Source organism: Falco peregrinus, chromosome 2 (genome assembly GCF_023634155.1).
Source record: "Falco peregrinus isolate bFalPer1 chromosome 2, bFalPer1.pri, whole genome shotgun sequence".
NCBI lineage: Eukaryota > Metazoa > Chordata > Aves > Falconiformes > Falconidae > Falco > Falco peregrinus.
The window spans coordinates 36,118,081-36,145,801 of record NC_073722.1 but is presented as its reverse complement, the minus strand read 5'-3'; the positions used below and the strand labels follow the sequence as shown (position 1 = coordinate 36,145,801).

The 27,721-nt window shown below is 40.0% G+C and overlaps 1 protein-coding gene across 2 annotated transcripts in view; it reads left to right on the top strand.

Moving 5' to 3' along the window:
- Positions 1 to 27,721, top strand: part of GALNT7 (polypeptide N-acetylgalactosaminyltransferase 7) — a 73,985-nt gene that overhangs the window by 35,570 nt on the left and 10,694 nt on the right. Inside the window, exons 3-7 of one of the 2 annotated variants that reach the window (XM_055795319.1) lie at positions 13,942 to 14,108; positions 20,113 to 20,243; positions 20,491 to 20,570; positions 22,441 to 22,623; positions 26,065 to 26,182. In XM_055795319.1, the coding sequence (XP_055651294.1) occupies positions 13,942 to 14,108; positions 20,113 to 20,243; positions 20,491 to 20,570; positions 22,441 to 22,623; positions 26,065 to 26,182 (679 nt within the window). Of the gene's footprint in view, positions 1 to 13,941; positions 14,109 to 20,112; positions 20,244 to 20,490; positions 20,571 to 22,440; positions 22,624 to 22,788; positions 22,972 to 26,064; positions 26,183 to 27,721 lie in introns of both variants that reach the window. The other variant, XM_055795318.1, reaches the window with a different exon arrangement.

Sequence of the window (27,721 nt, the reverse complement as noted above, 5' to 3'; positions counted from 1 at the left end):
CTTTTACTTAAAACTTGGTTATTTTTACCATTTTTTGATAGTTTTTTATTATCCTGGTAGGTGGCAGCCTTTTAAGAACAATCATTCATACTGAATTTTACATGTTGTCCCTGCCTCCTAGCGGACCTGTGATAAAACTGATGTTAGCTTTAGGGAAGAAGGATATTAATTTGATTGCTCCCTGGATTTTTTATTAATCTTTTGTGATCAGGAGTCTACACAGAGGTAGAGCTGAAGTAAAAATAGAGTAGTCTCTGGGTGCTTTTGAATTCAAGATAAATACACCGTGCTGGGGAAATAAAAACTGGACCTAGGTTTGAAGATACATGCTGTCACCTAACAAGGTGTGTCCTCTCCAAAAAAAAAATCTTAACTGAAGAGAATTTCTGCTAGGGACAACAAGAACTGAATTGTTTTTCCAGAATAATGAACCACTTGTCCAGAGTATTTTAAAATAAAATGGAATTTTAAAAATACAGCTGTAGTCTGACCAGAGATCATTCTTCTTTACAATCTTGTCTCTAGCTCTGGCCAATAGCATATGCTTGGGAGAAAACATACAAGAACAGACTAAGTTTCATTCCTGGCAACCAGTGGGCTGGGAAACTTGAGCAAAAACTTGCAACAGGATTGTCATGCTTCATGGACCTTTTTCAGTGCACAGGCTTGTTTTTTAAATGCTTTTATACTCCTGGCATTAATGACATCCAGAGTCAGTAACTTTTTCCAGGCTGAAGAACATGGTGTGTATTTCAAGCTCTTCTCCCAGATACTGTCACGTACCACCCTGTGATACAGGAGTATTGGAGAGATCTACATGAAGCTAATACAGAAATGTTTCATATTCCTTCCTTATTATTCCTACCATTCTATTTGTCCTTTCATTAACTCTGAGCTAAAATGCTTAAAGACCTGTCCATGTTTGACTAAGATTTTTTTTTTTTTTTTTGAGTGGTAATGTCAAGTGTAGGGTCTATCACAGAGTATACACACTAAGAGGCGTCTCGTACTGCATATACCTTTACTTGCACTTGCAATGAACTCTTCTGCCAGCTCATTTCCTCCGTAGTGTCCCTGAATTATTCTGCAGCTGTTTATAGTCATTTTAATTGCAACTACCAAAAACAGTTTTCATTGTTCAGTAATGACCTGGAAGAGCAGGTGAACAGCTTGGCTTCCAGCACAAAACACTTATGCTGCTACAGTCACAAACTTGCTTAAAAAATTGGAATGAATAGATAGCTTTTACATTTTAGCAGTTGTTATTAGAAGAGATCTTCCATCTTGCCCTGCCATACCCAGCAAAGAACCTTATCAAAGGCTTTGGAATTTCAGTTACTGTATTAATAGGCTCACCCGTGTCCACATACCTTTGGATTTCTTCAAAAGATATGTTTCTGTGGCATGGCTTTCTGGCACAAAAAGCTGTTTTTATGGTTTACTAATTTTGTTATTTATTACTAGCTTCTTTTCAACACAGAAGTCAGACTTAGTGATCTGCAATTCTTTAGCTACCCAGGGCCCTTTTATAAAAATTGGTGTTGTGTTTTCCTCCGTCTGTTTGTTTGATAACAAGGCTGGTGTCAGCAACAGCTACAGAACACAATAGTTTGTCAGTTCCTGTTGCATTCTTTTGGAAATACTGGGTTTATTTAAAATTCATGGCAGAAGAATCCATTAGAAGCTATCGTGCAGATGCGTCTGAATTACAAAGTCCCTAAGCTTCAGGTAGCTGAAGATAGGAGCATATAGTGGGAAGTATCGCTATGTGCTTGCCTTGCTTTTGTTCTCTTCCCTGGGTGTCTGGCTAAGAGTTTGACGGAAATTATTTAGCTTTTCTGCTTATGAAGTGGTCTCTTTTCATTTTGATCTCTCATCTGTCATCCCAACAGACTTTCTGGCAGGCATCCTACTTGCGGTGTTTGAAAAAAATATTTCAATAGCAGCTTTTATACTTAAGTAAGCTATTTCTCAAACTTCTTTTTTAACTCTATCTTATTATTTACATTCAGTTTGTCTGAATTGGTGCTTATTTCTGTTTTCTGTGTTTGGATACCACCCTATGCACTTAAAGAATATCTGTCTTACTGCTAACAGCATCTGATTTTTAATCATGCTGGCTTTCCCTGGTTCCTCTGTAGGTTGTTTTTTTTAATAGTTAATGGTAAACATTCTCAGCTTCTCATACAGTGTCTTTGAAAAAGCTCCATTCTACCTGAAAGCATTTTACCCTTAGTTTCTTTTCAATAAGCCAACTCATGTCTTTATAATTCCCCTTTTCAGAAGGAGGCGTCACTAGGCCATCTGTCTTCTAGCACTGGAATTTCAGTGCGTTGTGGCAACAATTAGAGTATGGTTCCTACACAGGTATGTCTTCAGCGGAGCTCCACGCTGTGCTGAGTACTCAAAATGTGCTGCTTCTCTTGTGGGTGCTCTGGTGTTTTGTCCCCTGGGAACACTTAACTGCTGATGCCTGAAACAGTAGTCTCTGGAGCATGGTTGGTATTTACTGTGTCCTCTGAGGTGGTGGAAGTTTCCTGCCTGTGTTTTCTGTCTTCTCAGGTGCTTCAGTTCCTCCTACATGTCACAGGTGCTGTCTGAGTCCTGCTTGGGCAGCCACTACTGCTGTGTGGTGGTATCGATGGCTTCCCCTTGTCTTCATGCTAGAAGATCCCTGGCACATTTAAGCTGTAGTAATTTGGTTCTGGTTTATTTTAGAGAAGGCAGTCCCTGGATGAAGTTAATCAATTCCAAAAATTTCACCAGGTACTAATGAATTCAGAACATGCTGCTCTATACCATTTTCTCATCCAGGCACTGAAGCACTGCTGCTTTTTTTTCTTTTTCTTTATTTTTCTTGCCATTGCCTGGAAATTTGGTAAATCCAGGTATTTTCTCCCTCTTTCCATCTGGAAAAAATAAAGACATAAATTGTCCATGTCCATACCCTCTCAGCCCCATGACGGAGGAGAGTATGAGGTGCTGAATCAGTCCTTGGGCCAGGCCTCTGTTGTGCTTCTTTCAACCTGTTTTATTACTTCCCATGGTGTAGCTAAAGATAGCCACGGCAAAGCAGGCACAGTGCTGGCTGGAGGGGCTCTGGCATTTGGAGCTGTGGGTAAAAGCCTGACTGGAAAGACCTGCTGCAAAATCAGGCCTCCAGTTCAATGGGTTTAAAATAGAGACGTAAGTGAAATGATTGTCACTCTTAGAAGTCCAGCTGCATGAAATCTGTGGTCAATTGTCATATCACATCAATGAAAAATGCTCTTTCTTATGTTCTCATGGAAGACTCTAGTTCTGCTGCATGACTATCTGAGCAGATATATAAGTTGTTTAATAATCTCAGTATGTTTTAAAAAATTAATATAAAACCCAGTGTTAAATGTTGTCATTGTGTGTTGGCCTCCTTCTGACAAGTCAGAGTCAAACTGCATTTTGCTTTTTAAGTCATTATCCTAAATGGATCCTTGCAGGACATAGTCTTATGATTTTTATTCCCAGTGGCTGTTGTTAATAGCTGGTTTGATGCAGGGAAAGATAGTAATTTGGAGTTGGAAGCTTTTTCAGGGTCAGGATGAAGGATGTGCCCTTGGTAAAACCATGTTGGCTCTTCCCAGACACCTTCTTTGTGCACTTAGAAATGGCTTTCACCTTCTGTCATCTTTGCAGGGACAGAGATTAGGCTGGCTGGCCATAGTTCCCTGGATCTTCCTGCTTGACGGTGGGCATGGCATTTGTCTTTGTCAGTCCTCAGGAACCACGATCAGGTGCCACGACCTTGTAAAAATGGTTGAGCATGACCTCATAATGTCATCACAAGCTCCCTCAGCACCCTCCGGTGTGGCCCATTCAGTCCCATGGACTTGTGTTGTGTTTACTGCGTTTGCTGTGATGTGTCCAGTGATGTGGTCCCTGACCCAACCTTCCTTTATGGTGGATATTCCTTCATTCTGCAAACTTTGCCACTACACACCCAGACGGGGGAGGTATGACAGCAAACCTTGCAAGTGAAGACTGAGGGAAATCAGGTGTTGGGTGTCTCACTTTTTTCAGTGTCCTTTGACACCAAATTGCATCTCATTCAGCAGTAAACCTGTGTTTTCTTTAGTGTTCCTTTTGCCTACAAGCTCTTCTCATTGCCCTTCCCATCTCATGGTTCTCAACTTCACTGGAGCTTTGCCTTTATTTGTCTCTGCAAGTGCTCAGGCAGTATTTCTGTACTCCTTCTAGGTAGCCAGTCCATGCATCTACCTTCCCTACTCTTCCCTTTTGCATTGGAGCTCCTTCAGGAGTTCTTGGTGCAGCCAGCTGGGCTTTCTGCTGTGCCTGTTTGACTTACTGCATGTGGGGATGGGCTGTTCATGCATTTTGGGGAGGTTGTGCTCAAAGAAGCCATTCCTGGGACACTTTTAGCAAAGTAACACCTGAAATCTTGAACTTCTCATGGCAGATGTTAGCAAACATTTAAGTAATGGTTCCTCTGTTGGAAGAAATCAAAAAGAGACAGAAAACTGTCTGACGGACAAAACGGCTGATGACTATGGGTGTTGAGCTGTGACAGTAAGCTGTCTGGTGTATGGCTCATTTCAAGAGCTACATCTGGTTATACAAGACCAAAGCAACGTGAGTTGTTCCAAAGAAACTGTGTTCAGTATTTCTAAAAAATACATATCTACAATGCATTAGTTGCAGAATCTTTGTAGTGTCTTTTATCTCAAAACCACTAAGCAGCAATGCAGGTTTTCCTTTATGAAGTTTGCTTTCTTAGTAGAAGACTCCAGTCTGCCTCTGCCATTTCCATTGGTATATTTTGTTGGGCTCGAGTCATGCTGATTGCCTTTGGGTTGGAATTTAAGTCGACTTGGGATTGAAATTTAAGTCAAGAAGCATTTTCTTGAAGTATGTTGTAAGAGATCTCTGTGAAACTCCTTATCTGTCCTATTTACTAACTTATATTACGGTAGAGCCCTTAAGCCAGGGATGTTCACACAGTTGATCAGATTTCATGCCAGGGTAATTAACTGTTGGCTGCAAGAAAGGATCAGTGCTCAACATGCCTTGGTCAGGCTTGATACGCTGCTGTTATCCAACCCACACACGACTTGCTTACAAATTGTTCTCACTGACCCAGAGGGTTTTAGTCTTATGACTATTTAAGCTACTTTTTTTTTTTTTTGACAGCTTCTTTTGACAAATGTTGCAGGAATTTGAGTAGTTTGACAGGGAGAGGAAGCATCATGACTCTCTGTGAATGTTTATGGCATGAGACAAATTAATCTCTTAGTGAATTTTTTTTTTCAATATGTCATTAGATAACTGCTGTCTGATCACCAGCGTGAGCCAGAATTTCAGCTGCATCGCCCACACACATCTATCAGTCTGATCATGGCAAAATAAATATTTTTAAGTGTTTTTTCCTTCCACGGATTATCCAGTTTGACTTTTCCTTTTTAATGACATTATTGCTGTTACAAGGCATGTCCCCTGGGCCATGCAAATTTGTACTTGAATAATTGGATCTGTTACCATGGGTCACCTTTTTACTTCAAACAGAACAACTGGCAATTAGCTTTTGTTGAAAAACCTGGAAGAGTAACTCTTCCTTGCTTGAGTACAATGCTCCTTGTGTATAGAAATGTATTTTTGGACAACTGTTTTTGCAGTTTGCAACATTTTATAAAACAAATCAAAAGGGAATGAGAAAGGGAATTAAAAATTGTACATTGTTTTGAAGGGTGTTTTATTTATTTATTTATTTTTAGTTTTAGAACAAGCAGAGGAGGGATTTCTTGCCGAAAATAAAGACTTCTGACTTGACTTAAAAATACACACATGCAGAGCTGTTAGTAAAGGTATTTTTCCTGTCATAGTTTGGTGGTGACAGCTTGGACTCTTTGGTTGGTCCAAGTGCTATTTAAAAATATCAAACTGTATAGAAAAATTTTGGTGCTGGACTTGAGTCAAAAAAATGCAGAAATCTTTAATTGTAAACAGTTACTCAGGGTATAAATTAAGGCAGTTGAATTTTGGCTATGCATTAGAAATGGATGGTTTTCTTGCTCTGGACAAATAATGTGATTTTAATATATTTTCTTACAGTAAGTAGTTGGTTGTCTGGTCAGTCTTGTAGCTAAGGAGAACTGAATAGAAAAGCTCTAGAGTGGAGCCTGCTTTCTTCAGGAATGTGATTAGTTCCTTAATTACAGCACTGTGCAAATTACATATTTGATACTGTTATATGAAGAATTTCAGTAATTACTGTTGGTATCTGTGTCATCGGAAATGGAGCATTAGGGACTTGGTTTCATTTCACATGGCACCTTGGGAAAATCTTTTATTCAAGTGTCACATAGTACACTGGAACTGTAACCAAGAAAACTAATTTTATAGTATGCGCATAAATCTTTGTGCACCCCTATGAGAGCTGGGGTTGAGAATCAGGTGAATTATAGTCGTCACACTGAATCAGGAAGGCTGGCTTTCTACTGCAGCTTATCAGCTGCCTTACTGCTGGCAAGACTCCTGGAGGAAAAAAAATGTGTTTAAAGTGGAATTAGCCATGTATTGTCAGAGCATCTCCTTGTGGTCAGGAAAGATTTGAATTCCAGGCATTGGCCTTAAAGCAAAACCAAGCATTTTCTGTTAATGTTTCAGGTCCCAGTAGTGAAAACTATAGTGAAGATGGATCCTGTGTCTCTTTAGTGTTGGATGCTAGCATTTCAGTTTTTAAGTCTCAACAAAGGAAAAGTTCACCCAAAGAGTACAAAGAAGTTGACAGAGGCACCAGGTGTGTTACTTGTAGTTAGATTTAATTACCTCAGTGTGTGTGCACATCTGAAATAAGAAGATCAAGCTCTGAACAGGACATCTTACCCAGCAAAAATGTATAGTGCAGTGTCTCAAGTATATTTAAATTCTGCCTTAAACCTTGACTTCAGACGAACAGGCAGAGAAAAGTCTGAGAGGTTTCCTGCAGCTGCTTGTGTAACCCTCCAGCTGCTGTCTTGCATCATAGAAATTTTGGGGCAAATAGAGGAAGAATTCTGTCAAATAAGTTGTAATCTGAATGTGAGACTAAAAAATTAAATAAACTTCTTATGCTCTGTCTTGTTCCTGTTAACCAGAACTTACTGTGGTAAAGCATTTAAATAAACTTGGATGATGTAATTCAGTCCAGCTCAGCATGGGCAGGAACTTCAAGGTTTAGTATCTGATGAGGAAGGCATGGTAGAAACGAAGTATTTCTGTGGGACTAAGCCCACTGCTCCAAGCTTCTTTCTAGCCTTTTGTTTATCAGGTAAAACCTATCGGTGTTTGATAAATCCAAAATTATGCACAGCCTAGACTTCTCTGAGCTGTATATAAGCAAAGGGATCAAGCCGTCACTTCCTAAACTAGTGCCCACCTCAACAGAGAAATGACGAGACCTGCTGCATGCAGCGTGTTGTAGCTTCTTATCAGTGTTTTCTGAGGACACAGCTGACGCACAGCAATGTCCCATGCTGGTGCTGAGTGATCCGCTTGCCCCATCTCCTCCCTGCAGTAGTGCACAGTGTGCCGTGGTGCTGCAGAAGGACTGGAGGTGTGCTGGGAGGTAGGTACTGCGCCACTTGAAACCAAAACAGGAAAGAAGAGGGCTTTGGCTCCATCTCTCTGTAAGGTGGCTTCCCCATCCCCAAGGAAGGGGATTTACTGTAGCCACCTAGCTGCCCCAGCTCTCCTGCCCTATGGTGTTTATTGCTTCAACTTTTTCAGTATTGGGCAAGTGATAACTGTGGGCAAGAATCTTGTGATTAAAAGAAAAATGCAAAGTTTATTCCTTTAGTTTTCCTGTTAGCCAGGTCTCTGTGCAAACCTTGCCCAGAGTTTGGATTGTGGCACTTTCAGAGGTATGATAGGGTATGTATAATAGGAGATGTAGCTTGTGCTTCCAGGGGCACTAATAACAAAATTATAATTATATAATATATTTTCATATTATATATACTATTATAATTATGTAATCAGTCATATAGGCTACTACAGGAATGGAAACTAACATAGCTTTTAGGTATTGTAAAAATAGAAAATGCTGTTTCAGCATAGGTTTAAGCTGTTAGGTAGTGTGTAGTAGAGATTTTACTGCTGTCTGCTGAAGGCAAATAAAAAAAAATTACTCTGCTTATCAAACTGTCCTTTTTGGTTTGTCATTTCACTTCTCTTCCAGAACCCCTGTTTTGTAAGTTGACTACTTTAATCTTATATTGATGTTGATGATGCATGAAAATACCCTAAAAGGCTTCATAGGTAGCAAATCCAGTATTAACATTAGATTTAGTTAGTCTTACCTTAACAACAAAATGCCCAGTTCTCTGTCTACTCTGGGCTTAGGCAATGTTCCCTCTGGCTTGCAGGCACCAGGCAACCGCTCTCAGCTAGGACTTTGGTGGTCTCAATCACACAGATGAGCAAACTATTGAAGATGTTTTGTGAGAGAAACTCATCCATCTTCCTAGGGGGTAGATGCAGTTTACTACAGTAATCATTATAAATTTATGATTTAAAATAACGAGCAGCCCTGAACTCAGTATCAAAGTATGTAAACAGCACGCTGTGTGCTGAACCACTGTCTCCTCCTAAGGTAAGAACAGGGATTACTGGAAAAGGAAGCTGCAAATGGAAACAGAGCCCCTGGTATTTTTGGGCTCTGCTGGTGCTAGACTTTCTCAAAGAGTGAGAAAAATTCATACACTATAAAGCAATTATCAGTAGTGATAATTGATTTCACTATGAATGTCATACCAATTTAAATAAACATGAAATAAGATACAATTTCGAATAGTGAACAGTTTTATTAATGGAGAGGAGAGATTCCATTATTTTTATGTCATTTACAATTTCAGGGTAAGTGCTAAATTGAGACCTTCAGCTTTGTAGTGATTCAGAGCTCTCAGCTTGAAACTGCTGGAGCTGTTACAAGAATGCGATGGCAGCTGCTTGTCTCGAAGGAATCTATGCTGCTACATTTTGGTCTGTGCTCACAAGTACAGTGCTTTAAAATGCAGAGAGGGGACTGAATGTGCCTTTGGTAAGCACAGGTGCTGGTTAGATAGTCCCATTACGGGCCCAATACCGCTCACTTTTTTCTGGAGCTTAGCTGCTGGTATGCTGGGGAAGTTAGGAATTCAGGGTGACGTGAGAAGTACTTCTGCTGGCTCCAAATCTTGCCCTCTTAAGTATTTATCTGATTGGGGTTTACCATTAAATTGTCTTCGAGGTGCTGTCTTGTTCCCTTCTTGCATTTTTGCTTGATGGCTGAATCACTCTTTCAAGAGAAGCAGCCTCTAGCCTTGACTTATTTTAGCCTAAGGAGACTTCAGCCTACATCTGCAACTGCAGTGCTTGCTAACGGGGAGACTGTAAGGGTCATCCAGTCCTTGGAGCATGTATAGACGATCACGTTTGTGGGGCCGTGGGATATCAGTAAGAGCAAGCCAATGAATAAAGTACAAAGCTGTAAAGCTAAAAGCAGAATTTCCCCAAGCGAAGGAGTGCTGCAGCCCAGATGTCTAGCTTCTTCTGCAGAGGGGTCCCCTGTAAAAAGGTTCCTCTCCTGCTGTGGCTGGTGCTCAACTTTGTGATCGAGGGACAGGGATGTTGGTGTGGCGTGGTCTCCAACAGTACTGTGCCTTCTGAGGGGTGGAGAAGGGCGTAGGACTAACTCACATCTCAAGTGTGCACACTAATAGAAGAAATGTTACTCACCGTGTTTCTCCATTAGATCATTACTGTGTCTTCGGAAAGCTTTCTTCACGCTCCAGTGATGCATCACTCCATGGTTCTGCTCCATAATACCAGTGCTGATTCGGAGACAGGGAGTTTTTATTCATGGACTAAAGGTGTTGATTCCTTTCACCTATTTGCTCCCTGAGGAAAAGAAGCAAAGAGCTGCTTTTCCTGCAGCACTGCCCTGGGAGGGTGTTGCCAGCCCTTCACAGATCTGTGGGCGCCTGCTCCTCTGCTCCTTGCCCCATACAATAACGCTTTACAGGGGCCAGGAAAAGTCATGTGAAGCACCTAGAGGCAAGACTAGCTTAAGGGTGCTACCCTCTCATTCCTGCGTATCTTCTGCAGTGTACCATCCTCTCAGCTGTACAGGTAAGTATTCAAAATAATTGGAAGTGAGCCTGTTTACTCATTTGGTTCACAGCATATCAGCACAGCTGGCCGGCAGGCTACACCCAAAAGGGCACCATGCTACCGTATGTGGGCAGGATAGCACCCAGGGGATGAAGCTAGAGGTTCAAACATATTTAAATCCTCTTTGTCACAGCCCCTTTTGAGCTTTGAATCTGCCTGTGCCAGTTTTCAACAGCTTGCAGATTTTGCCTGGACGCCCATATCTACTTGACCCTGTCTTTTAAAACTGAAGCGCGAGTCTGGAAATTCAGGCTTTTTATTTACCTTTTCTGGTGCCTAAAACTTACAGGGAAACGAGTACTGTAAAATTCAGCTTCAAACACAAGGGAAATGCTTTTATGTTTTTTTGGTATTTGGTTTGCCAACCACTGGATGTCAGTGCTGCTCCACTGAAGAAGGGCTCTTGCCTGGTTCCTTCCCTGTGGATATGAAGGAAATGAGAGTGGGGATTCCTGATTTTTGTCTCTCAAATACTTGAGTACATTTCTTGGGGAAAATTGCCACAGATGTTAAAATATTTATTAATTCCACATCTAAAACAACTACCATGTTTCAAACCTCTAATTCTCAATGCAAGATGAGAGACAAGATTGTGCATAGGAGTTACTGCAGTCTCTTGGAGCTTATGGGCTTGATGAGTCAGTCTGTGGACTGTCCAATAAGTGAAATAAAGCCTCTGGAAAAAGCTAAAAGTATAATCTTACTAGAGGTATAAATGTAGTGCTTTTATGGCTTGCAAATGGCACATTTAGCAACACGTGATTTTTCAAGTTTAAAAGGTGAAATGTGCTGACAGATTTGAGGAGATTAAGTTGGATATGTAGCAAAAAGCCTGTCTAGACCTCTGGTTTTATGTTTTAAAAATGTATTAAATACAGATCAAAAAATGCTTATAAATTGCTCACAGATGTGTTGTTCAGTTCAGGCTCTTGTAATACATTTGGCTTTTTTGAATTATGTTAAGTTACTTGCTGTCTTTCATTCTTACGCTCTTCACCATTTTGTTCTTAAATGTGACTTGGTGATACTGCAGCAAGTGGGAGAAATAAGCAACCAAAAGATCTGGGGATTTTTGCAGGGTTTGCTTTGTTTCTCTTGTTGAAGGCAGTCTGAAATGTTTTAGCTGTCTGTCTTTTTAATTGGAGAGCAAAAAAATTCCGAGCTAAACTGCTGAAAGTACAGGTCAGCGGCATGGTGCAACCTGCATCAGATACTGCCTTCTCCTTTGAGGCAAAAGGTGCTATTAATTTTCACTACATTTTACATGGAGCTATTGAATGGCATTCAGCTGGCACACCGATTTTGAACGTGTAACACCCCGTTTTCATCCATTTTAACATAATTCTATCACCAGAATTTATCCAGCTGTATATATGTGTAAAGCAACATGGTTCTGTTATTAATCTGTTGTTAAACACACGATGGAAAATCTTCCACACAGCCAACTTTACACCTAAGTAGCATATCCATTTTATATCTGCAAATCACTAAGTAAGTTGTCGACAGCTTAAGCCTTAAATGCTTGTGCTACAAATGAAAGTATTGCATTCTGTAATCGGCTGAAGCCTTTTGAGAGGTATCTATGGAAGGAAGGCAGCAGTGGCCCGAACTATGCATTTTAAACAGTCTAGCACTTGTATATTGGCAGTTTATAAATATGAGTAGCTGCAGCTACTTCAGGCATAGAAACATTGGAGCTGGAGGATTTTAGTTAGTAAACCATACTAGTAGAGATCGTGCCATTTCAGAGGTTGCTTACAGCATGCCTGACTAAGAGAAGAAATGCCTTATTAGATCAGGCTTAGTTATAGACTGGTTTGATTCTCTAATTTTCTTTTCCCACAGGACCAAAATTAATAGTATGTTTCTACCAATTTCTTTTTTTTCTGGTGGGTGAGAAATACATATTTATTGATGCTGTTCCCTGACAATAAGTGAAATATGGCCCATTTCACCAAAGAAATGTTCTTTGAATGCCTGTAGATCTGCTGCGTGAGTTCTTTCCATGTTTAATTTTCACAGACTTGAGATTTCTGGTGATTAAGGTAATACTTTTCAAACACAGGAATGCTTTTCCGTATTTAAACTTTTTATTGTATATAGAGAAATATAACTACGGAAGTTTGCGTGTCTGCAAGTTTAAAATCATAGAATCATTTAGGTTGGAAAAGACCTCTAAGATCATCAAGTCCAACCATTAACATAGCACTGCCAAGTCCACCACTAAACCGTGCCTCTGAGCACCACATCTACACGGTTTTGAACACTTCTAAGGATGGTGATCCCACCACCTCCCTGGGCAGCCTGTTCCAAGCTTGACCACCCTTGCAGTGAAAACATTTTTCCTAATATCTGATCTAAACTTCCCCTGGCACAACTCGAGGCCGCTTCTTCTTGTCCTGTCGCTTGTTACCTGGGAGATGAGACCGACCCCCACCTGCCTACAGCCTCTGTCAGGCAGCTGTAGAGAGCAGTAAGGTCCCTCCTGAGCATCCTTTTCTCCAGGCTGAACAACCCTCGTTCCCTCAGCTGCTCCTCATAGGACTTGTGCTCCAGACCCTTCACCAGCCCCGTTGCCCATCTCTGGACAAGCTCCAGCACCTCAGTGTCTTCCTTGCAGTGAGGGGCCCAAAGCTGAACACAGGATTTGAAGTGCGGCCTCAGCAGTGCCCAGTACAGGGGGACGATCACTCCCCCAGTCCTGCTGGCCACACTGTTTCTGACCCAGGCCAGCATGCTGTTGGCCTCCTCGGCCACCTGGGCACAGAGCTGGCTCCTGCCCAGCCGGCCGTCACCCAGCACCCCCAGGCCCTTTCCCACCAGGCCCTTCCCAGCCGCTCTGCCCCAGCCTGCAGCGCTGCGTGGGGCTGGTGTGACCCAGGTGCAGGACCCGGCACTGAGCCTTGTTCAGCCTCATACAGAAGTTTCTGTTTGTCATGAATAATTTTTTAATGCATGACGGTTGTCTTTGAAAAGTCAGATTCTCTCTAGTAGTGACTCCACTTGAAGAAAGATGAAAAAAGGAAGTCTTGGCCCATTGAAATCAAAAGTGCAATGTCTCTGGGTTTGGTGGTTTCCAACTGTATTACCACAGTTGGAAAAGGGGCTAGTGATCACGTAGGGAGACTTCCAGGTAAGGAAATACCTGGAATGGTTGTAATTAGGGAGACGGTGAACAGTCTCATTTAGGGATGCAGATGGGAAAATAGATGTTACAATTGCAAATTAAATCCATTGTTGATAAATGTGATTAATAAATATTAACCTGGTCTAGTGGATGGTGTTCCTGCCCAGGGAGGTTGGAACTGGATGATCTTTAAGGTCCCTTCCAAACCAAGCCATTCCATGATTCTGTGGTCTCAACAGTTGCAGTTTGGGGCTTTTCTTCCAGTGTTCTCTCCCGGCTGCACAAACAGCAAGGTGGCAGCTGTGGTGCTGTGGTAGGGCTGTGTCTCAGCAGGGTCCATGCAATGCCATCCAGCTACATAGGAGGAAGCAGGTAGCTGTTGAAGCAGGAGTCATTCTTCACCAGCTGCATCCTACCTCCTTCAGGAGGAAAAAAGGCTCGCTGGCTGAAAGCAAGCTCCTCTGAGGGCCTCATATCTCTGTGATACACTTAAGCTATATTACCTTTCATATCCTGTTTCTCTTTAATCCGAAGGAGAGCCATCAGTGAAGATTTAATTTACATAAAGGTGGTGTTAAGCAATTCTGTAAATTATGATGTGAAAACTAATAAAATCGTTATCTTTTTTACAGATGCAAATACTGGCATTATGATGATAACCTGCTCACCTCCAGCGTTGTCATTGTCTTCCATAATGAAGGATGGTCCACGCTCATGAGGACAGTCCACAGTGTCATTAAGAGAACACCAAGGAAATACTTGGCAGAAATTGTGCTGATTGATGATTTTAGCAACAAAGGTATACTTGGAATATTAACACACTACTTGTAAAAAAGGAAACTTTTTTTTTTCCCTTTAAAAAGTTTCCTTTTAGTTTATTACCTGCCATGGATTGAGTTGACTCTGCAAGAAAAGTAAGTTGTTTCTTCACAGTCCTTTCAGTTTTCAGTGATGGGAAAGCTCTTCTCCAATGAATAGCTTTCACAAAACTGGCAATCCTTTGTGTGTATTCAGCTGTTTGAAATACAGGGTTTGTGGTGGGCTCTCTACCACAGCTGTGGAGTAGTATATAGTAGAAAGCTGGGGTAGCTAGTACCTTTCTTAGCTCTTGTGAAAACAAGTAGTTTTAAGAGTATTGAAGGAGTTTGAATTAAGCCTGTTAGGAATAATTTCTTTCCTTATTCCATATAGGAATCCAGTTTCCTTTCTTCTTTATTTCTTTTTTTATTATTATTTTATTATAATGAAAATGTGTCTTAGGCTGTTGCACTATTCTGATTCACTTTCAATGTCTTTTTAATTTCCAATATTCTTTAATTTAACATCACATTAAGGTGTTTATTATTTCTTACTGGGGAGAGGGGCTTTTAAGAATTTAAGTATGTGTTAATTTCTGCCTTTCTTTGAGTCCTGCATATCAACATTTTCAGAAGTCCAGAGATTTTCCTCTTCGTTTGTAATATACATTCTGGTCTTGGTTTATAGTCAGAATGTATGTGTGATTCTTATAAATATAAACATACACTGACTTCTTTCCATTAATGGTGATATCTTCAATGTTATTGCAAATCAAGGCTGACTACAGAGAAAAACTGAAAGTGGTATGCTGAGAGATACAAGGTGATTGATGTGCAGGAAATCTGTCTGGTTTTAAAGTTTAAACAAATTTTGGAAAAGTGCACCAAAGCTGCACATTCTGCAACACTTTATTGCAGCATAGTTCTTGAATAGAAGTTGACAGAGAAGAGTAGATGCATAAATAAAAACATACCTTCAAGTGTGCAGGATGACAGTCTCTTCTAGACAGTGATAACGATGGCTTGTAGAAGCACAGGCAAGTTTGAACTGGTCAGCAGCATAGGGTATGTTCCTTTTACCGTCTTTTTTTTATAATAGCTGAATTGGGTAGTGGCGTGGAAAGCAGATGACTCTGTTTTGAAACTCCCCATTTTGTCAAGTGATCTGAGCTTCTCCCAGTTCCCGCCTCATGGGAGGAGTTGTTTTCTTCAGGTATACCCACTATAAAGTCAAAAACTGAACTCACCACATAGTTGAGGTTGCCTTTTTTCAGTAAAAATCACTATTAAAAATAGTTACTGTATGTTAATTTTTACATCATGCCTGTAGGTAGGTAGGTATCATTTTCTGTTTGTTTTTACAGAAGAGGAAAAGTTACTTGTATTGTGAACTTGACTATATCTGACTTAGTCTGATAAAGGTACTGAATGCTATTATATAGTCTCCTGTATCCTCTAACAGCTGTTGAGAATTTTGCTTAGATATACATACACACTATAAAACAAAAATATCTTCTGTCCTAAGAGATATAATTTTAATAATTCAGTCAGCAGACATGTGCTGTGTTTTTCCTTTTCAGCTGGGATCACAGCCTTTCTTTAGAGCTATTCAGGGTCTGAGTTAGGTGTATAAAATAACTGTGACACTGATGGTCTCTAGAAAAATTACCAGATTTTACAAATAGTTGGACTCAGTACTTGGGTTTCACATGAGTTGTAGCTGACTCTGTGCTATGTGTATGTAATTCATGGAATGAGGTTGTCTGGCGTAACAACTTGTTCTACAGTTTTCCAATATATGACGATTGTTAAATAAAGGCAGTATTTTTCAAGAAATTTATTTTGAAATACAGAATTTACTTATGCATTCTACTCATATATGAATAATTAGCAGATACAGCTAACCTGGACCTAACGTCCAGCAGACCCTTGTCTCTGTATTTCCCACACTTCTTTTTCCCAAATAACTTTCCTGAATCATAAAATTCAGTGAAGAAAGCTCAAGATGCAATTTTCTCATGTATGAGTGACTGGAAAACAAGCATGGACTGGAATGGCTCTGAACACCTTGCTGCAACTATACGGTTTCGCTATAATAATTCTTCAGACTGCTTTAGGCTATTACTTGGTAAACATAATTAACTTAATTTCAATAATTCAAATTGCATTCTAGATGAAAAATGGCCAAGACAGTAGAATCTTGCTCCACTTCTTTCTCCCCAGAGAGAAGCATGAACTAATACAGGCTGTGAAGCGTGCCAAGCCGCCTGAAGAGATTTCCAGTTGTTAGGAGAGCTGCAAAACACAAACACTCTTAATCATGGCAGAGCTGCTGGTGGCTTTTTGCTTTTTCAGCCAGAAGAAAAGCAGTGCTGACAGCACAGATACAGGATTTTCTCCTTCCCCACCTGCTTTCAGACTGCCCACGTCATATCTGCCTTTCTACCCAACAAAGAGGATCTTAACGCTCTTTGAGACCAGTGTTGAGGGACACAGTTGCTGGACTGGGTAGCTGTTTGCTCACACTCAGCAGGGCTGTCTGTATTTCTTAGCTGCACCTTCTCCAGCAATATGAAATTAAAATGGAGCACAGCAGTTGCAAACACTTCTGAAGGCTGGCTCATAAAGAGCCCTGCCTGTCCTTTATAAGAAATGCTCTTTCATCGGAAGGGAGTTAACAGTTGCATAGAAGCCTATATATGTTATGCCTTACAGGGAAGAACAGTTGCAGTGCTTGGAAAATGTTCTTTTCATTGTAATTCTTTGTATAAAGTCAGTTGGGAGCAGTCTTTTTGCTGAATGACGCTCTCCCTTCCTTCCTTAATCTCTTCTGCAAACAGCGAGGTTTGACTGTGAAGAACTGTGTGGAGACATGTGCTGAATTCTGCTCAGGCAAATTTCCTTTGTCAAAACAGAAAGGGAATAGTAACAAGAAGATGTCACCAAGCTAATCAAATGATGCTAGTTCTGATATTTTCAGTGGAGATGTCTGTATTAATGCATGCTAGGAGTCCAAGAAGTGTTGCAGCATCTTCTACCGCAGTGTTAGTGTGGCCGCACTGCTGTACGCGAGGAGGGGGTTTTCATTTTTTCTTGTATTTCTTGTAGAAGCAGTTCATTTTGCTGTGAGTGCTAGCTGTGCGGAGGGTGCAGCTATTCTGGAAGCGCAATGAGAATTCATAACACCAGGTTTTCTGAAGCTCCCTACAAATACAGTTGTGTAGACAGGTCTTCAAGGACTACTTGTTATGTGTGTAGGTACCAGTGTTCCTTCTTTCTGAAGCATAGAGGTCCATATCTCAGTTGGTGCAGCTCACTTTTGTAACCCGTACACCTGTAAAGAGTGAGTGTGAGGCAAATACCAGTGTTCCTAGTAGCATTTAAAAGTTTTTTCCACCTTTTGCATTTACCTATTTTTTCTTGATTGCTGTCTGTATTTCCCAGTGATGTAGCATCACATAAGATAACCAAAGGGGAAGTAACAAGCTCAGACAGGTAACATTAATTTTATTAACTTAACAGTGCTTGCAGTGGGGAAACTGAAGCAGTTTGTGCTTGTGAACAGTGCTTGTGTTAAAGCTGAGCACCCCACGTTAGTAGTGTTACAGTACAGGAAACTCGGAGGCAGCTGGGAGGATTTCTGACACCAATTTTCTAGTTTTCAAACTGACATTCGTGTGTCAAGGGGAAAAAAAGCTTTTTTCTGCCTCCTCGCCTTGTAATCTGCAATGCCTAAGATCTTTTGGAGAAAGGATGTGTTTTTAAAAAACACAAGATTCGTGCTTTAATCATGCACTGAGGCACGAGAGAGCAACCCAAACAACGGGAGACCAGATTGATGGTTATAATATTTTGAAAGGTGAAATATACATTTTTAAGCAAAAAAACAGAGTGCTGTAAAGCTGTTGACAGATACCATAAATACGTGTTCTAGGTGAACAAAATGTACCGCTGGCCAAACACTGTTTCTTACTGTATCAGGATCAGGATTTTATACACTACTGTCATGCAGGCTTTGTAGTATGAGGGAGAGAGAAAATTCCATTTTCCTGTGGGAAATAGCACTTGCTGCTAACCCTGGCACAGTTTTGGATAATGGACTGTGAAGTCCTGAGACTTGTACTGTAGAAAAGCTTTACACAATCAATATGACAGGTTTTTACAGCTCCCTGTGAGCCTTACATAGTTGAACATTAGATAACTAAAACATTTGGCATCATAGGCAGGAGAGCTGGAAATAGCTTTAGGTTTTAAATCTTTAAAGCATTCCTGACAGTCCCTTCTGTAACATGTACTTGGAATTTGTAGAATAAATAATGTGTGGTATAAAGATTCTCTTAGTACCACTTCAGCATGACCTCATAACTCTGTTGATTTTATCCTATAAAAATGTATATCACAGCTATCATATCATGTATTCTACATCTATTACATGGCATGTTATTCTGTACAGCAGATGGGATAAAACTGTTTTTTCTCTTGTTTGATATTTATGTACCCTTGAAGTTTTCCTAACGCACAAGTATTTACAAAAGGAATTGTAAATGTGCATGGGAAAGGAGAAGAGGATATGTAGAACTTTTGGTTGAGAAAACTTACAGTAAGAATATTAAAAGATAGTGGTTTCAGAAGATTGTTCTCTGGTAGAATTGCTGAATTTTCAAGTTTGGAAACTTCACTTCCAAAAAATACCATTTCCATCCATTATTTACATGTAGCTTTTGTTTGAACTAGAGTGGTTTTGATACTGTTGGCAAGAATATAAAACATACTGAAATGTAAGTTGCAGCAAGCTCCAGACTTCAATCATTTTCATTCAGGGTGCAGAAAATGTTGCTGGGGAAGCAACCTGATGGCTTGTTGCTGCTGAAAGAGACGTCCTTCTCCTTTCACCCTGCACATCCCCTCTTGCTGTTAGATCAGCACAGGCATGGCGTCTCACAGCCCCTTGGAGCGGGTGCAAGCCAGTGCATGACTGCCTCAGCTGTAGCTTAGGTGGCTTATTTTGGTTCCCAACTGAGAGAAACAGAAACTGTAGACAATTCTTTTGAGCCTCTCAGTACAAAAATAGATTTTAAACGAACACCAGTAGCTAAATCAGCATAGCCTCAAACAACAAGCGCCTGACTGCCAGCCCTTCTGCCTTTGTGACTTTTCTCAACAGAATCATCTGTGCAAAAATATTATGCAACACTAGGATTCTTTTTCAAATTGTGTGGTAGGAATGTGGTTTCCAGATTAGTTTGGCAAAAAACAATGTGCAAATACAAATCTGTAACCATTTAAGCATAGCCCGTCTTGATTCTTATGCGGTTACTCATCCCTTTATTGACCAATTCCCTTTGGCTAAAGGTTTCTTGTCTCATCATTGTGATGAGCCACAGCTCGTTCACTGCAATTCTGGCCCTCCAGTTACTCTTATTTCATTAGAAGATTAGCAAAAGACCACACCAACCCCAAGAGGGAACAGGTCTAGATGAAGGAGGGCAATAATTTGAGTGTGGTGAGTTTCTGTCTCAGGTTTCCAGATTTAATAGACTGACAGAAAGTTTTGCGAGGCAGCAAGTGAGTGAAGAGAAATGTTTAACTGAAAAGTAGTGCCTGCAACTGTGTATGTGGCATTATCTGATGAGGAAAGACCATGTGCTGAAGTGTAAAAACTTCTCTGCCTGGTTGAAATACAGACAAAGACCTGAAAGCCACTATGTGATGTACTGAAGTGGCTGGGAATTGTCCATCCAGGTCCCCTGTGGCGTGGCCAACCAATTCAGCTGCTTTTTCTTCAGATGTGCCAGAGACAAACCCGTGCCATGAAGTCAGAGAGTTCCAAGTCTTGATCTCCTCGGTTTTACTGTTTGTGAGCAGTGGTATGAGCAGTTCAATTAAAGATTCTCTTAATGTCTGTAGACATTTTTAAGTAGAGTTGGATTTGGGTTATATTAAGAGTACAAAACCGTTTATTATTAAACCTCGCCAAAATAATTGTTTTTCTCTGTTACTCAATAGCACACTTACAAGAGAGGCTGGATGAGTATATTAAGCAGTGGAATGGCCTTGTAAAGGTATTTCGAAATGAGAGGAGAGAAGGTTTAATCCAAGCTAGGAGCATTGGAGCCCAGAAGGCTAAACTTGGACAGGTAGGAGCCAGTTCACACACAAGTCTGTCTTTTTCTTTTTTGACGGGGAGAGGCGGTGGTGGTTCTCTGTTCAAAGAGACATGTTAAAACGTAGTATTGTATTATTTACTTTGTTTTAAGAAAAGATTAATTTTACTCATTTAATCTTTTTTTTGCTTATAATATAAAAGTACTTCAATGTAAATATGCTTAATTAAATCATTCTTATCTTGTATACAGAAATATAATTGTTTTTTTTCATTTGAAGGTTTTGGTTTACCTTGATGCCCATTGTGAGGTGGGAATTAATTGGTATGCGCCACTTATAGCTCCTATATCTAAGGACAGGTAATGTTCTTTTGTTATTTCCAGTGTCTGGCCTCTTAGGAAGAAAGAGTTACAGTAACTATCTTCACTTTTCAAATATGTTTTACACCCTTATCAATATATATATCTATATCAAACTATATCAATATTTGCTATATGATGATTGTATCTCCCAGCATAAAAGCTATGTAAGGAGGAAGGAAAAGTCAGGCAAAAAAACTCCGGTTAGTGTATTTTAATAGGCATACTGAATATTTTGCTTAGTGTAAAGCTCTTGTCTTTTGCAGTAATCTGAGGAACTGATAAAAATGTTCTCTTCTGCCTGAATAAGGGGCCTGATTAAACAAAATAAACAAAAATGTGATTATTGGTAGAGCAAAAATAGCAGTAAGTGTTTTGATTTAAGGGGGATTTAAAGACCCTGTGATCGCAAGAGTTTTATAACTTTCTCATATTTGGTCTTGCACTATGGTCTTACTTGTTTCCTCTGAAGTGCTTTGGAGCGTTGTCTGTAGCGAACCAAGGCCAGAGCTTGAGCCTATCTCTGCCACAAGCCCAGGCGCACGCCTAGGAGGCCGTGGTGGAAAAGCCTGCGCTGTGCAGTGGCATCTGCAAGAGGTGACAGAGGGGGGGGATCCCCAGGGCCTTCATTGCTTCCAGCTGTTGAAATGCTGTTGTTGCTGGGTGCCACCACGAGCTTAGCTTGTGTGGTCAGAGAGTATGTGTGTTTAGGAAACCATGTGCTTGTTTATACTCCTCAATCCCATACAATAACTGCTTAGTCCTAAAAACTATTTGTTAACCTGTTATACTACCAGAACCTTCTTGAAGAGCTGGTTTTTGTGTGTTTTAAAGGCTGTAACTCAGCTTCAAGACTCTTATTTGGGCCAGGATTCTAGAGAGATGGAAATGCTTGTGTGCTTCCATCAAGTGTGTGTTACTCTTTTACTTAAGAAAGGCCGGTGAGAGCAGGCAGCTTTAGAGGCGTTCCTCAGCACTGCCCACAGAAGGGGAGATTACAGGAGGACCTCCGATGCCGAGGCACACAATGACAGAGGGCAGCGCTCAGCAGCCTTCTTCCAAGCCCTGGTACCTTGGATGCAGCGTGCTGCTGCTTCTGCCTCTGCCTCAAAGAAGAGCACAGCATGCGCATTTCTTCCATGCGCACGCTTACGTTTCTTTCCACAGGATTTGACTTAAGAAGATGGAAATGCTCCAGGTTTGGTCACTGTGAAACTCATTTGGAAAATCTGGGGAGAATAACAAGATAATGTCTTTTCTTTAGTGAATATTGTATGTGATAGATCACAATAAGGAGCATGTTACAAACCGAACAGGAAAAATTCTACTGAAGACTGCTGCCAGGAGAGCACCAGTAATGTTTTTTTATCTTGTGAGGTTGGATTTGCAGGGCAGTTGAATAGCACAGAATAGTGAAAATCCATGTTTACACTAGTAAAAGCTAAGAGCTTATCGTACATGTTGATAGCTGAGATCTGATATGAATAGAAATTACAGGAAATAGTAATACTGTGAGAACCCTAGCCTTCTAAGAGTTCTTCTGTTGCCTGCAGCAGTGCTTTGTTAGAAGACCAATGTCAAGAAGTACATATAAAGGAAAAAGTACTGATAAACAAGTTGATATATTCGCATTTCAGACCTAAATTCAGACCTGAAAGCATTTCTGCTTTCAGAACCTCTTAAAACAACATAAAGAAAGGACTTTCTCTTTTTTCTTCTAATGAGGCTTCACTTCTTAATATGTTCACAAGTGACTTTTTATGTACGCTGCTCTATGAGCTTAATATTTAATGGTGTAAATTGCAGATTAGAGAGATTACTCTTCTGAAATTGTATTTTGCTCTTTCTTTCCCTTCTATAAATGTTTCAGAACTACATGTACTGTACCTCTAATAGATTACATAGATGGGAATGATTATTCCATTGAGCCACAACAAGGTGGGGATGAAGATGGTTTTGCCAGAGGGGCCTGGGACTGGAGTTTGCTGTGGAAACGAATTCCATTAAGCCACAAGGAAAAGTCCAAACGAAAACATAAAACTGAGCCTTATCGGTAAAAAGAACTGTTTACATACTGTGAATCATAACGAATAATTGTCTAAACCCTTTCGTTTTTCCCTCCCCCCCTCTTTTCCCATGAACTACGGTCGGTGCACGTGTGCCATGCGGGTCCTTGCACATAACTGCATCTTCCCTGTCACCATCCGCCACCCTGCAGAACCACATGCACTGTGCCACTTATAGATGTCATAGATGGCAACACTTATAAAATTGTGCCGCAAGGGGGTGGTGACGAAGATGGGTTTGCTAGAGGAGCGTGGGATTGGAGTATGCTATGGAAGAGGGTTCCCTTGACCAAGCGAGAGAAGGAAAGCAGAAAGACAAAAACTGAACCGTATCGGTAATCACTAAATCACTTACCTGTTTCTTTTTTTTCTGAAGCCAATATTGATCCACTAAAACTTGCATGTACTTCTAGCCTGAAAATCTTATTTCTAACCACGCCAGCTGCTTTGTTTAATCAGACCTGTTTGCCACAGCTGTTTGCTCAAAATACCTTTGCTACCTTGGGTTGCCTCTCCATTCCTGCTCTTGTGTGGTTAACGGGGTGCACATTAGAATGACAGGGTTTTGTTTGCCAAAATAAAATACTGTATGACTTTATTTCCAGGGAAAACTCTGTTTAGCTATGATATTTTTTTAAAAGTAGCGTTGGAAACAACAGTGCTTGTTTAACCATTTGATTTGAAATAACAGGCATGCTGTGAGTATTTATAATAGCCAGTAATGCATAAAATCTGTAGCCTGCTGTCATGGATTGATGCATGCATACAGCTCATGGATTATGCATGTGCACCAAAAAAGTCCCTTTTGTCATACTTCTCCCACTTGCTTCATAATAGTTCACATCTGACAAAGAAGCATACTGTTTTAAGAATCTTGGCTAGATATTTTCTAAGGTTTCAGTATGTTTGGGGATTTTAATGCATAACATTAAAAAAAAAAAAAAAAAGAAAAAAAAACCCACCACCTTATTTTCTGGGAAAATTCCAGTAACTTTCATAGAAGTCCCACCTTTTTCTTACGCTTTGTAGTGGGGTATGTTTTCTTCCCAGCAAACAGAAACTGGCTAGAAACCCTAGTTTAGAAACTAGGGTTTCTGGATGCCTTTTCAAGACTGGGAGACTGTGGTTCTGCTGGTTTTTATTACTTTCCCCTTCACACTTAACTAATCGTGTTATTACATTTGAAAGCAATCCTCACATCTTCAGAATCTAATGTCTTCTATTGCTTGTATGTATGATTTAAACATTGTAAGAACTGATGTTGGTAATTCCCTATCCTCACCCATGATTGTTCTCTGCTAAAATAGCAACACATGCGAGGAAGTTATGAAGCTTTGATCTGCTTTGTATACAGTATAAATACTACCATTTTCTGACAAGGCTGTCCACATTGGAACTTTAATATTTGCTTAGAGAGGGATAAACTATTTCAAACATTGCTGTTGTTTTCTGTGTTTACCATCCAAGCAGGTCTTAAAACCCTTTAAACTGTTCCCAGAAACACAGAACACATGTTCTCAGAGTGGTTTAAAAGATGACTTTACTTTTAATAATACTTTCAGAGTTACAGTGCTTCTTTTAAAAAGAGACATTCCCTGCATCTGTTTATGTCCAGGCTGTATGTGTTTTGTTGCAGCAATACCAAGGCAAGTAAAAGTCTTGCTGAAACCATAGTCAGGATTGCTTAGTTTAGAGAGAAAACAAACAAAAAAACCCTCAGCAGCTTAAAAAGCAGAAACAAACTTTTTGTAATGTGAGCATTGCCCCAGGACTGAATCCTTCTTTCAGTAATACTAGGCTTACCTCTTCATATCCTATAAAATAAACTACTGAGCTTATGCAGATTTTACTGTATTTTTTAACACATTTGACAGCACGTTGGAGACCAAGACTGAAACTTCAGCATCTGAGGCCACTACATTTGCCAGGTCTTTGTGGTGCTGAGGAAAACCAAAAATGCAGGAAAGCCACAGGGCTGTGCTATGCAACATGCTTCTCCCTGCTGTGCTTGCTGGCTTCCTACCCTTTGAACCGCAGCGATGCAAAAGCAGCGTTGGAGGAAAATACAGTAGGTAGACAAGCAGAAGGGGACATTTAGGAGTAACTGCATCTGATCACACGATTTGGAGAGCAGCTAAACTGGTAACCATTATATTTAACTCAGCTGATAGACCCAGCAACTCTCTTTTGTTGTTCCCCTGCCCCTGCTATGTGGAGGGGGATATATGTTAACCCTATGGGTTATTTTTTCTTAAGCAGTGCTCCTCCAGACATTTACATGCAGAAGGAAAATATGTAATCATTGCTGTTAAAAGGAGCACCACTAAGTTAAAAATCTATTGAAATGAAGAGACTGAATAGTACTAGAAGTGACCCATCTCTCAATAATTTGGTCATGAAGGAATATTTCAGTTGTGTTTTACTTGGCTCACCAGAGTGAGGTGGACTCTTGGATCTTGCTCCTTTCAGTGCTGCAGATCATCTGAAGTCTGAAATAATGCATTTTTTCCTTTTATTTTTTTTTATTGCCAACTTATAGGGTCTCCAGCTTGTACCCATTATGGTTTTTATATATTTAGTTATCCTCAGGTGAAAAATGCTTGGTATGTGTGCTGGAAATGGCTTAACATATCCTACTCTCTATGTCAGTGTGAGCAAGCTACCAAAGAATTTTTGTTAGAGCCATTCTGCAAAAAATGCTCTAATCTAAACCACAACATCTTTTTCATGCATTAAAACTTGCTAATTGAACCTTGGCATACATGGAGGGATTTACAAAGCCATTAAAAAAAAACAAAAACAAAACAGACACAAAAAAAAAAAAACTAAACCAAAATGGAGACCTTGTACAACTCGATCCAGGCCCTCTTAAAAATTTCATGAGTATAATGAAAAGTGTCTCATATGGCAGCGGTAGAAAAAGAGCCAGAGGGAGCAGATAGAAAGGTATTGTTTAGCTGGAAAAACTCTTGACACTTGTTTATTGGACAGTGTTTCAATGTGACAGCTCCTCAGATCATAAACCTAAGTCAGCTATGCAGCCTCATCTGTTATCTCAAAAACTTGAGCAACTTTCAAGAAACATCTTGTCACGCTGATTCTTACCTTTTATTTTAATAGAAGCACACTGGCTGGCTAAATGGATAATTCTGACCAAAATTTTGTATAATTAAATTAAAAGACAAACACAAAAGCCTAACAAAAGCAAAAACCAACATAATAAGAACCTGTGACTTCACTAGAAATTATACAGGTTTCATTTCAGAAAATTGCTGGAAGCTGATGACAAAGCTTTATGACTTTTCAGTTATTGCCATGTATCTAATCTTTATTATATGTTAACAGTAAATTGCTTCCTTAATTAATGCTTTCTCTGAGTGTTATCATATCCTTTTGGCAAAAGGAGTTACACTGTCTTCCTCTTCCAGGTCCCCTGCAATGGCTGGTGGATTGTTTGCCATTGAACGCGATTTCTTCTTTGAACTGGGTCTCTATGATCCAGGGCTTCAAATTTGGGGTGGTGAAAATTTTGAAATTTCTTACAAGGTAACACCAAAAATAGAAAAATAATTCAATTTTGTAGATCTTTTTTTTCTCTAAATACTTCTGTTTGGAGTTCAGACAGACCTACTTCTGGTTTGCACCACCTCTGCCTCATGAAGCCCAGAAGGTTTTGTTGTGAGGAGATGTTGTGTCAGAGATGTGTATCCTTAATGTTTTCTTGTGGGCGTTAGAGTAGTAGTGTTACGGGACGTGGCCAGGTGCTGAGGCTCTTGAATGCTGAGTAATCTAGATTTTGTTAATGGTTTGGGATCACACACACACACCCTTAAATATCTAACCTGAAACCAGGCTGGCAAATTTGATGAGGCAGAACTGAGTGCTATCGTGGTGAGTATAGAAAAATGTTTTTTCTAATGAAAGTGATTACAGAGAACAAGTAGCATTCAGCTTATGCATAGATGCCTGTAAAGTATATAACGATGCAACAAAAAGTAATCTGCCCAAGTTTCCTTCTCCCTGCCATTTTTGTGGGTGAAAAATGATCTCATATACTTTTCAAAATTTCAAGAACTTCTTTACAAGAGAAGTCTTCATAATTGAAACACTAACTGCATAATTCATAATCACAGCAGATTTTGTTTTCACTCCTAGGCATATGCATGCTCTTCAGTTAGCAGGAAACGTAAGACAATAATCATTAACTTCTTGTAGCTTCGGTATTCATAATGACACAAGTGGCAGGCAGCAGGAATCTGTCCCAATTAACAAACGAAAGTGGAGACATCTAATATCCTCAGCAGCGACCTGTGAAATTGTAGATGAATTTTACTGAAAGTACATTCAGAGCTCCCCTAACTACTCTTGATAATTTTGAGGAAAGCTCTGAGTGCACTTGCTGAGCTGTAAATCCATATGCAAAAGGTGTAGTTACTGAGGATGTTACACAGACAGAGTCTTTATCCTTCTAATTCTCCATCTTGCTTAAAGCTAAACCATGATCAGAATTACATACAGTAGTTTTGTAATTGAAGTGCTGATTATGTAGAGACTTCCAGATTGGTTTCGTGTAGATTACAACCAATCTCCAGTCTTCAGAAGAACTCAATAACATGTATCAGTCTTGTGTGCTGACTCCTAGATAGCCTTGCATATCGGGGGGAGGTGGGTGTTGGGATGAAATTTAAGAAGATTAGTATGATGATGCAATGAAGGATGTAAACTATTCTGCCCATCTTTCCTATACTGTTAAGTCATATTTTTAATCTGGAATTTGGACAAATTTGGAACATCCCCAAAGTTAGCTTGAATTTGGATTTGATACTACATTTCAAACTTGTCAAAACTGAACAACTAAATTTAGATTTAGGTATGTTTTCTTTTCCCAATAAATGGATTATCAAAGGATGTGTGGAAGGGAGGGAATTTCAGAATGACAATATGTTTTACCCTTTTTTTTATTTTCAGCTACCTAGTTAAAGAAAAATCTGTTTGTACTTAGAATAATGGATTACCAAAGACATCCTTATCTCCTACTAGTCTTTATTAAGAAAAACTTAGGTGTGATGAGTATCTAACCAAAAC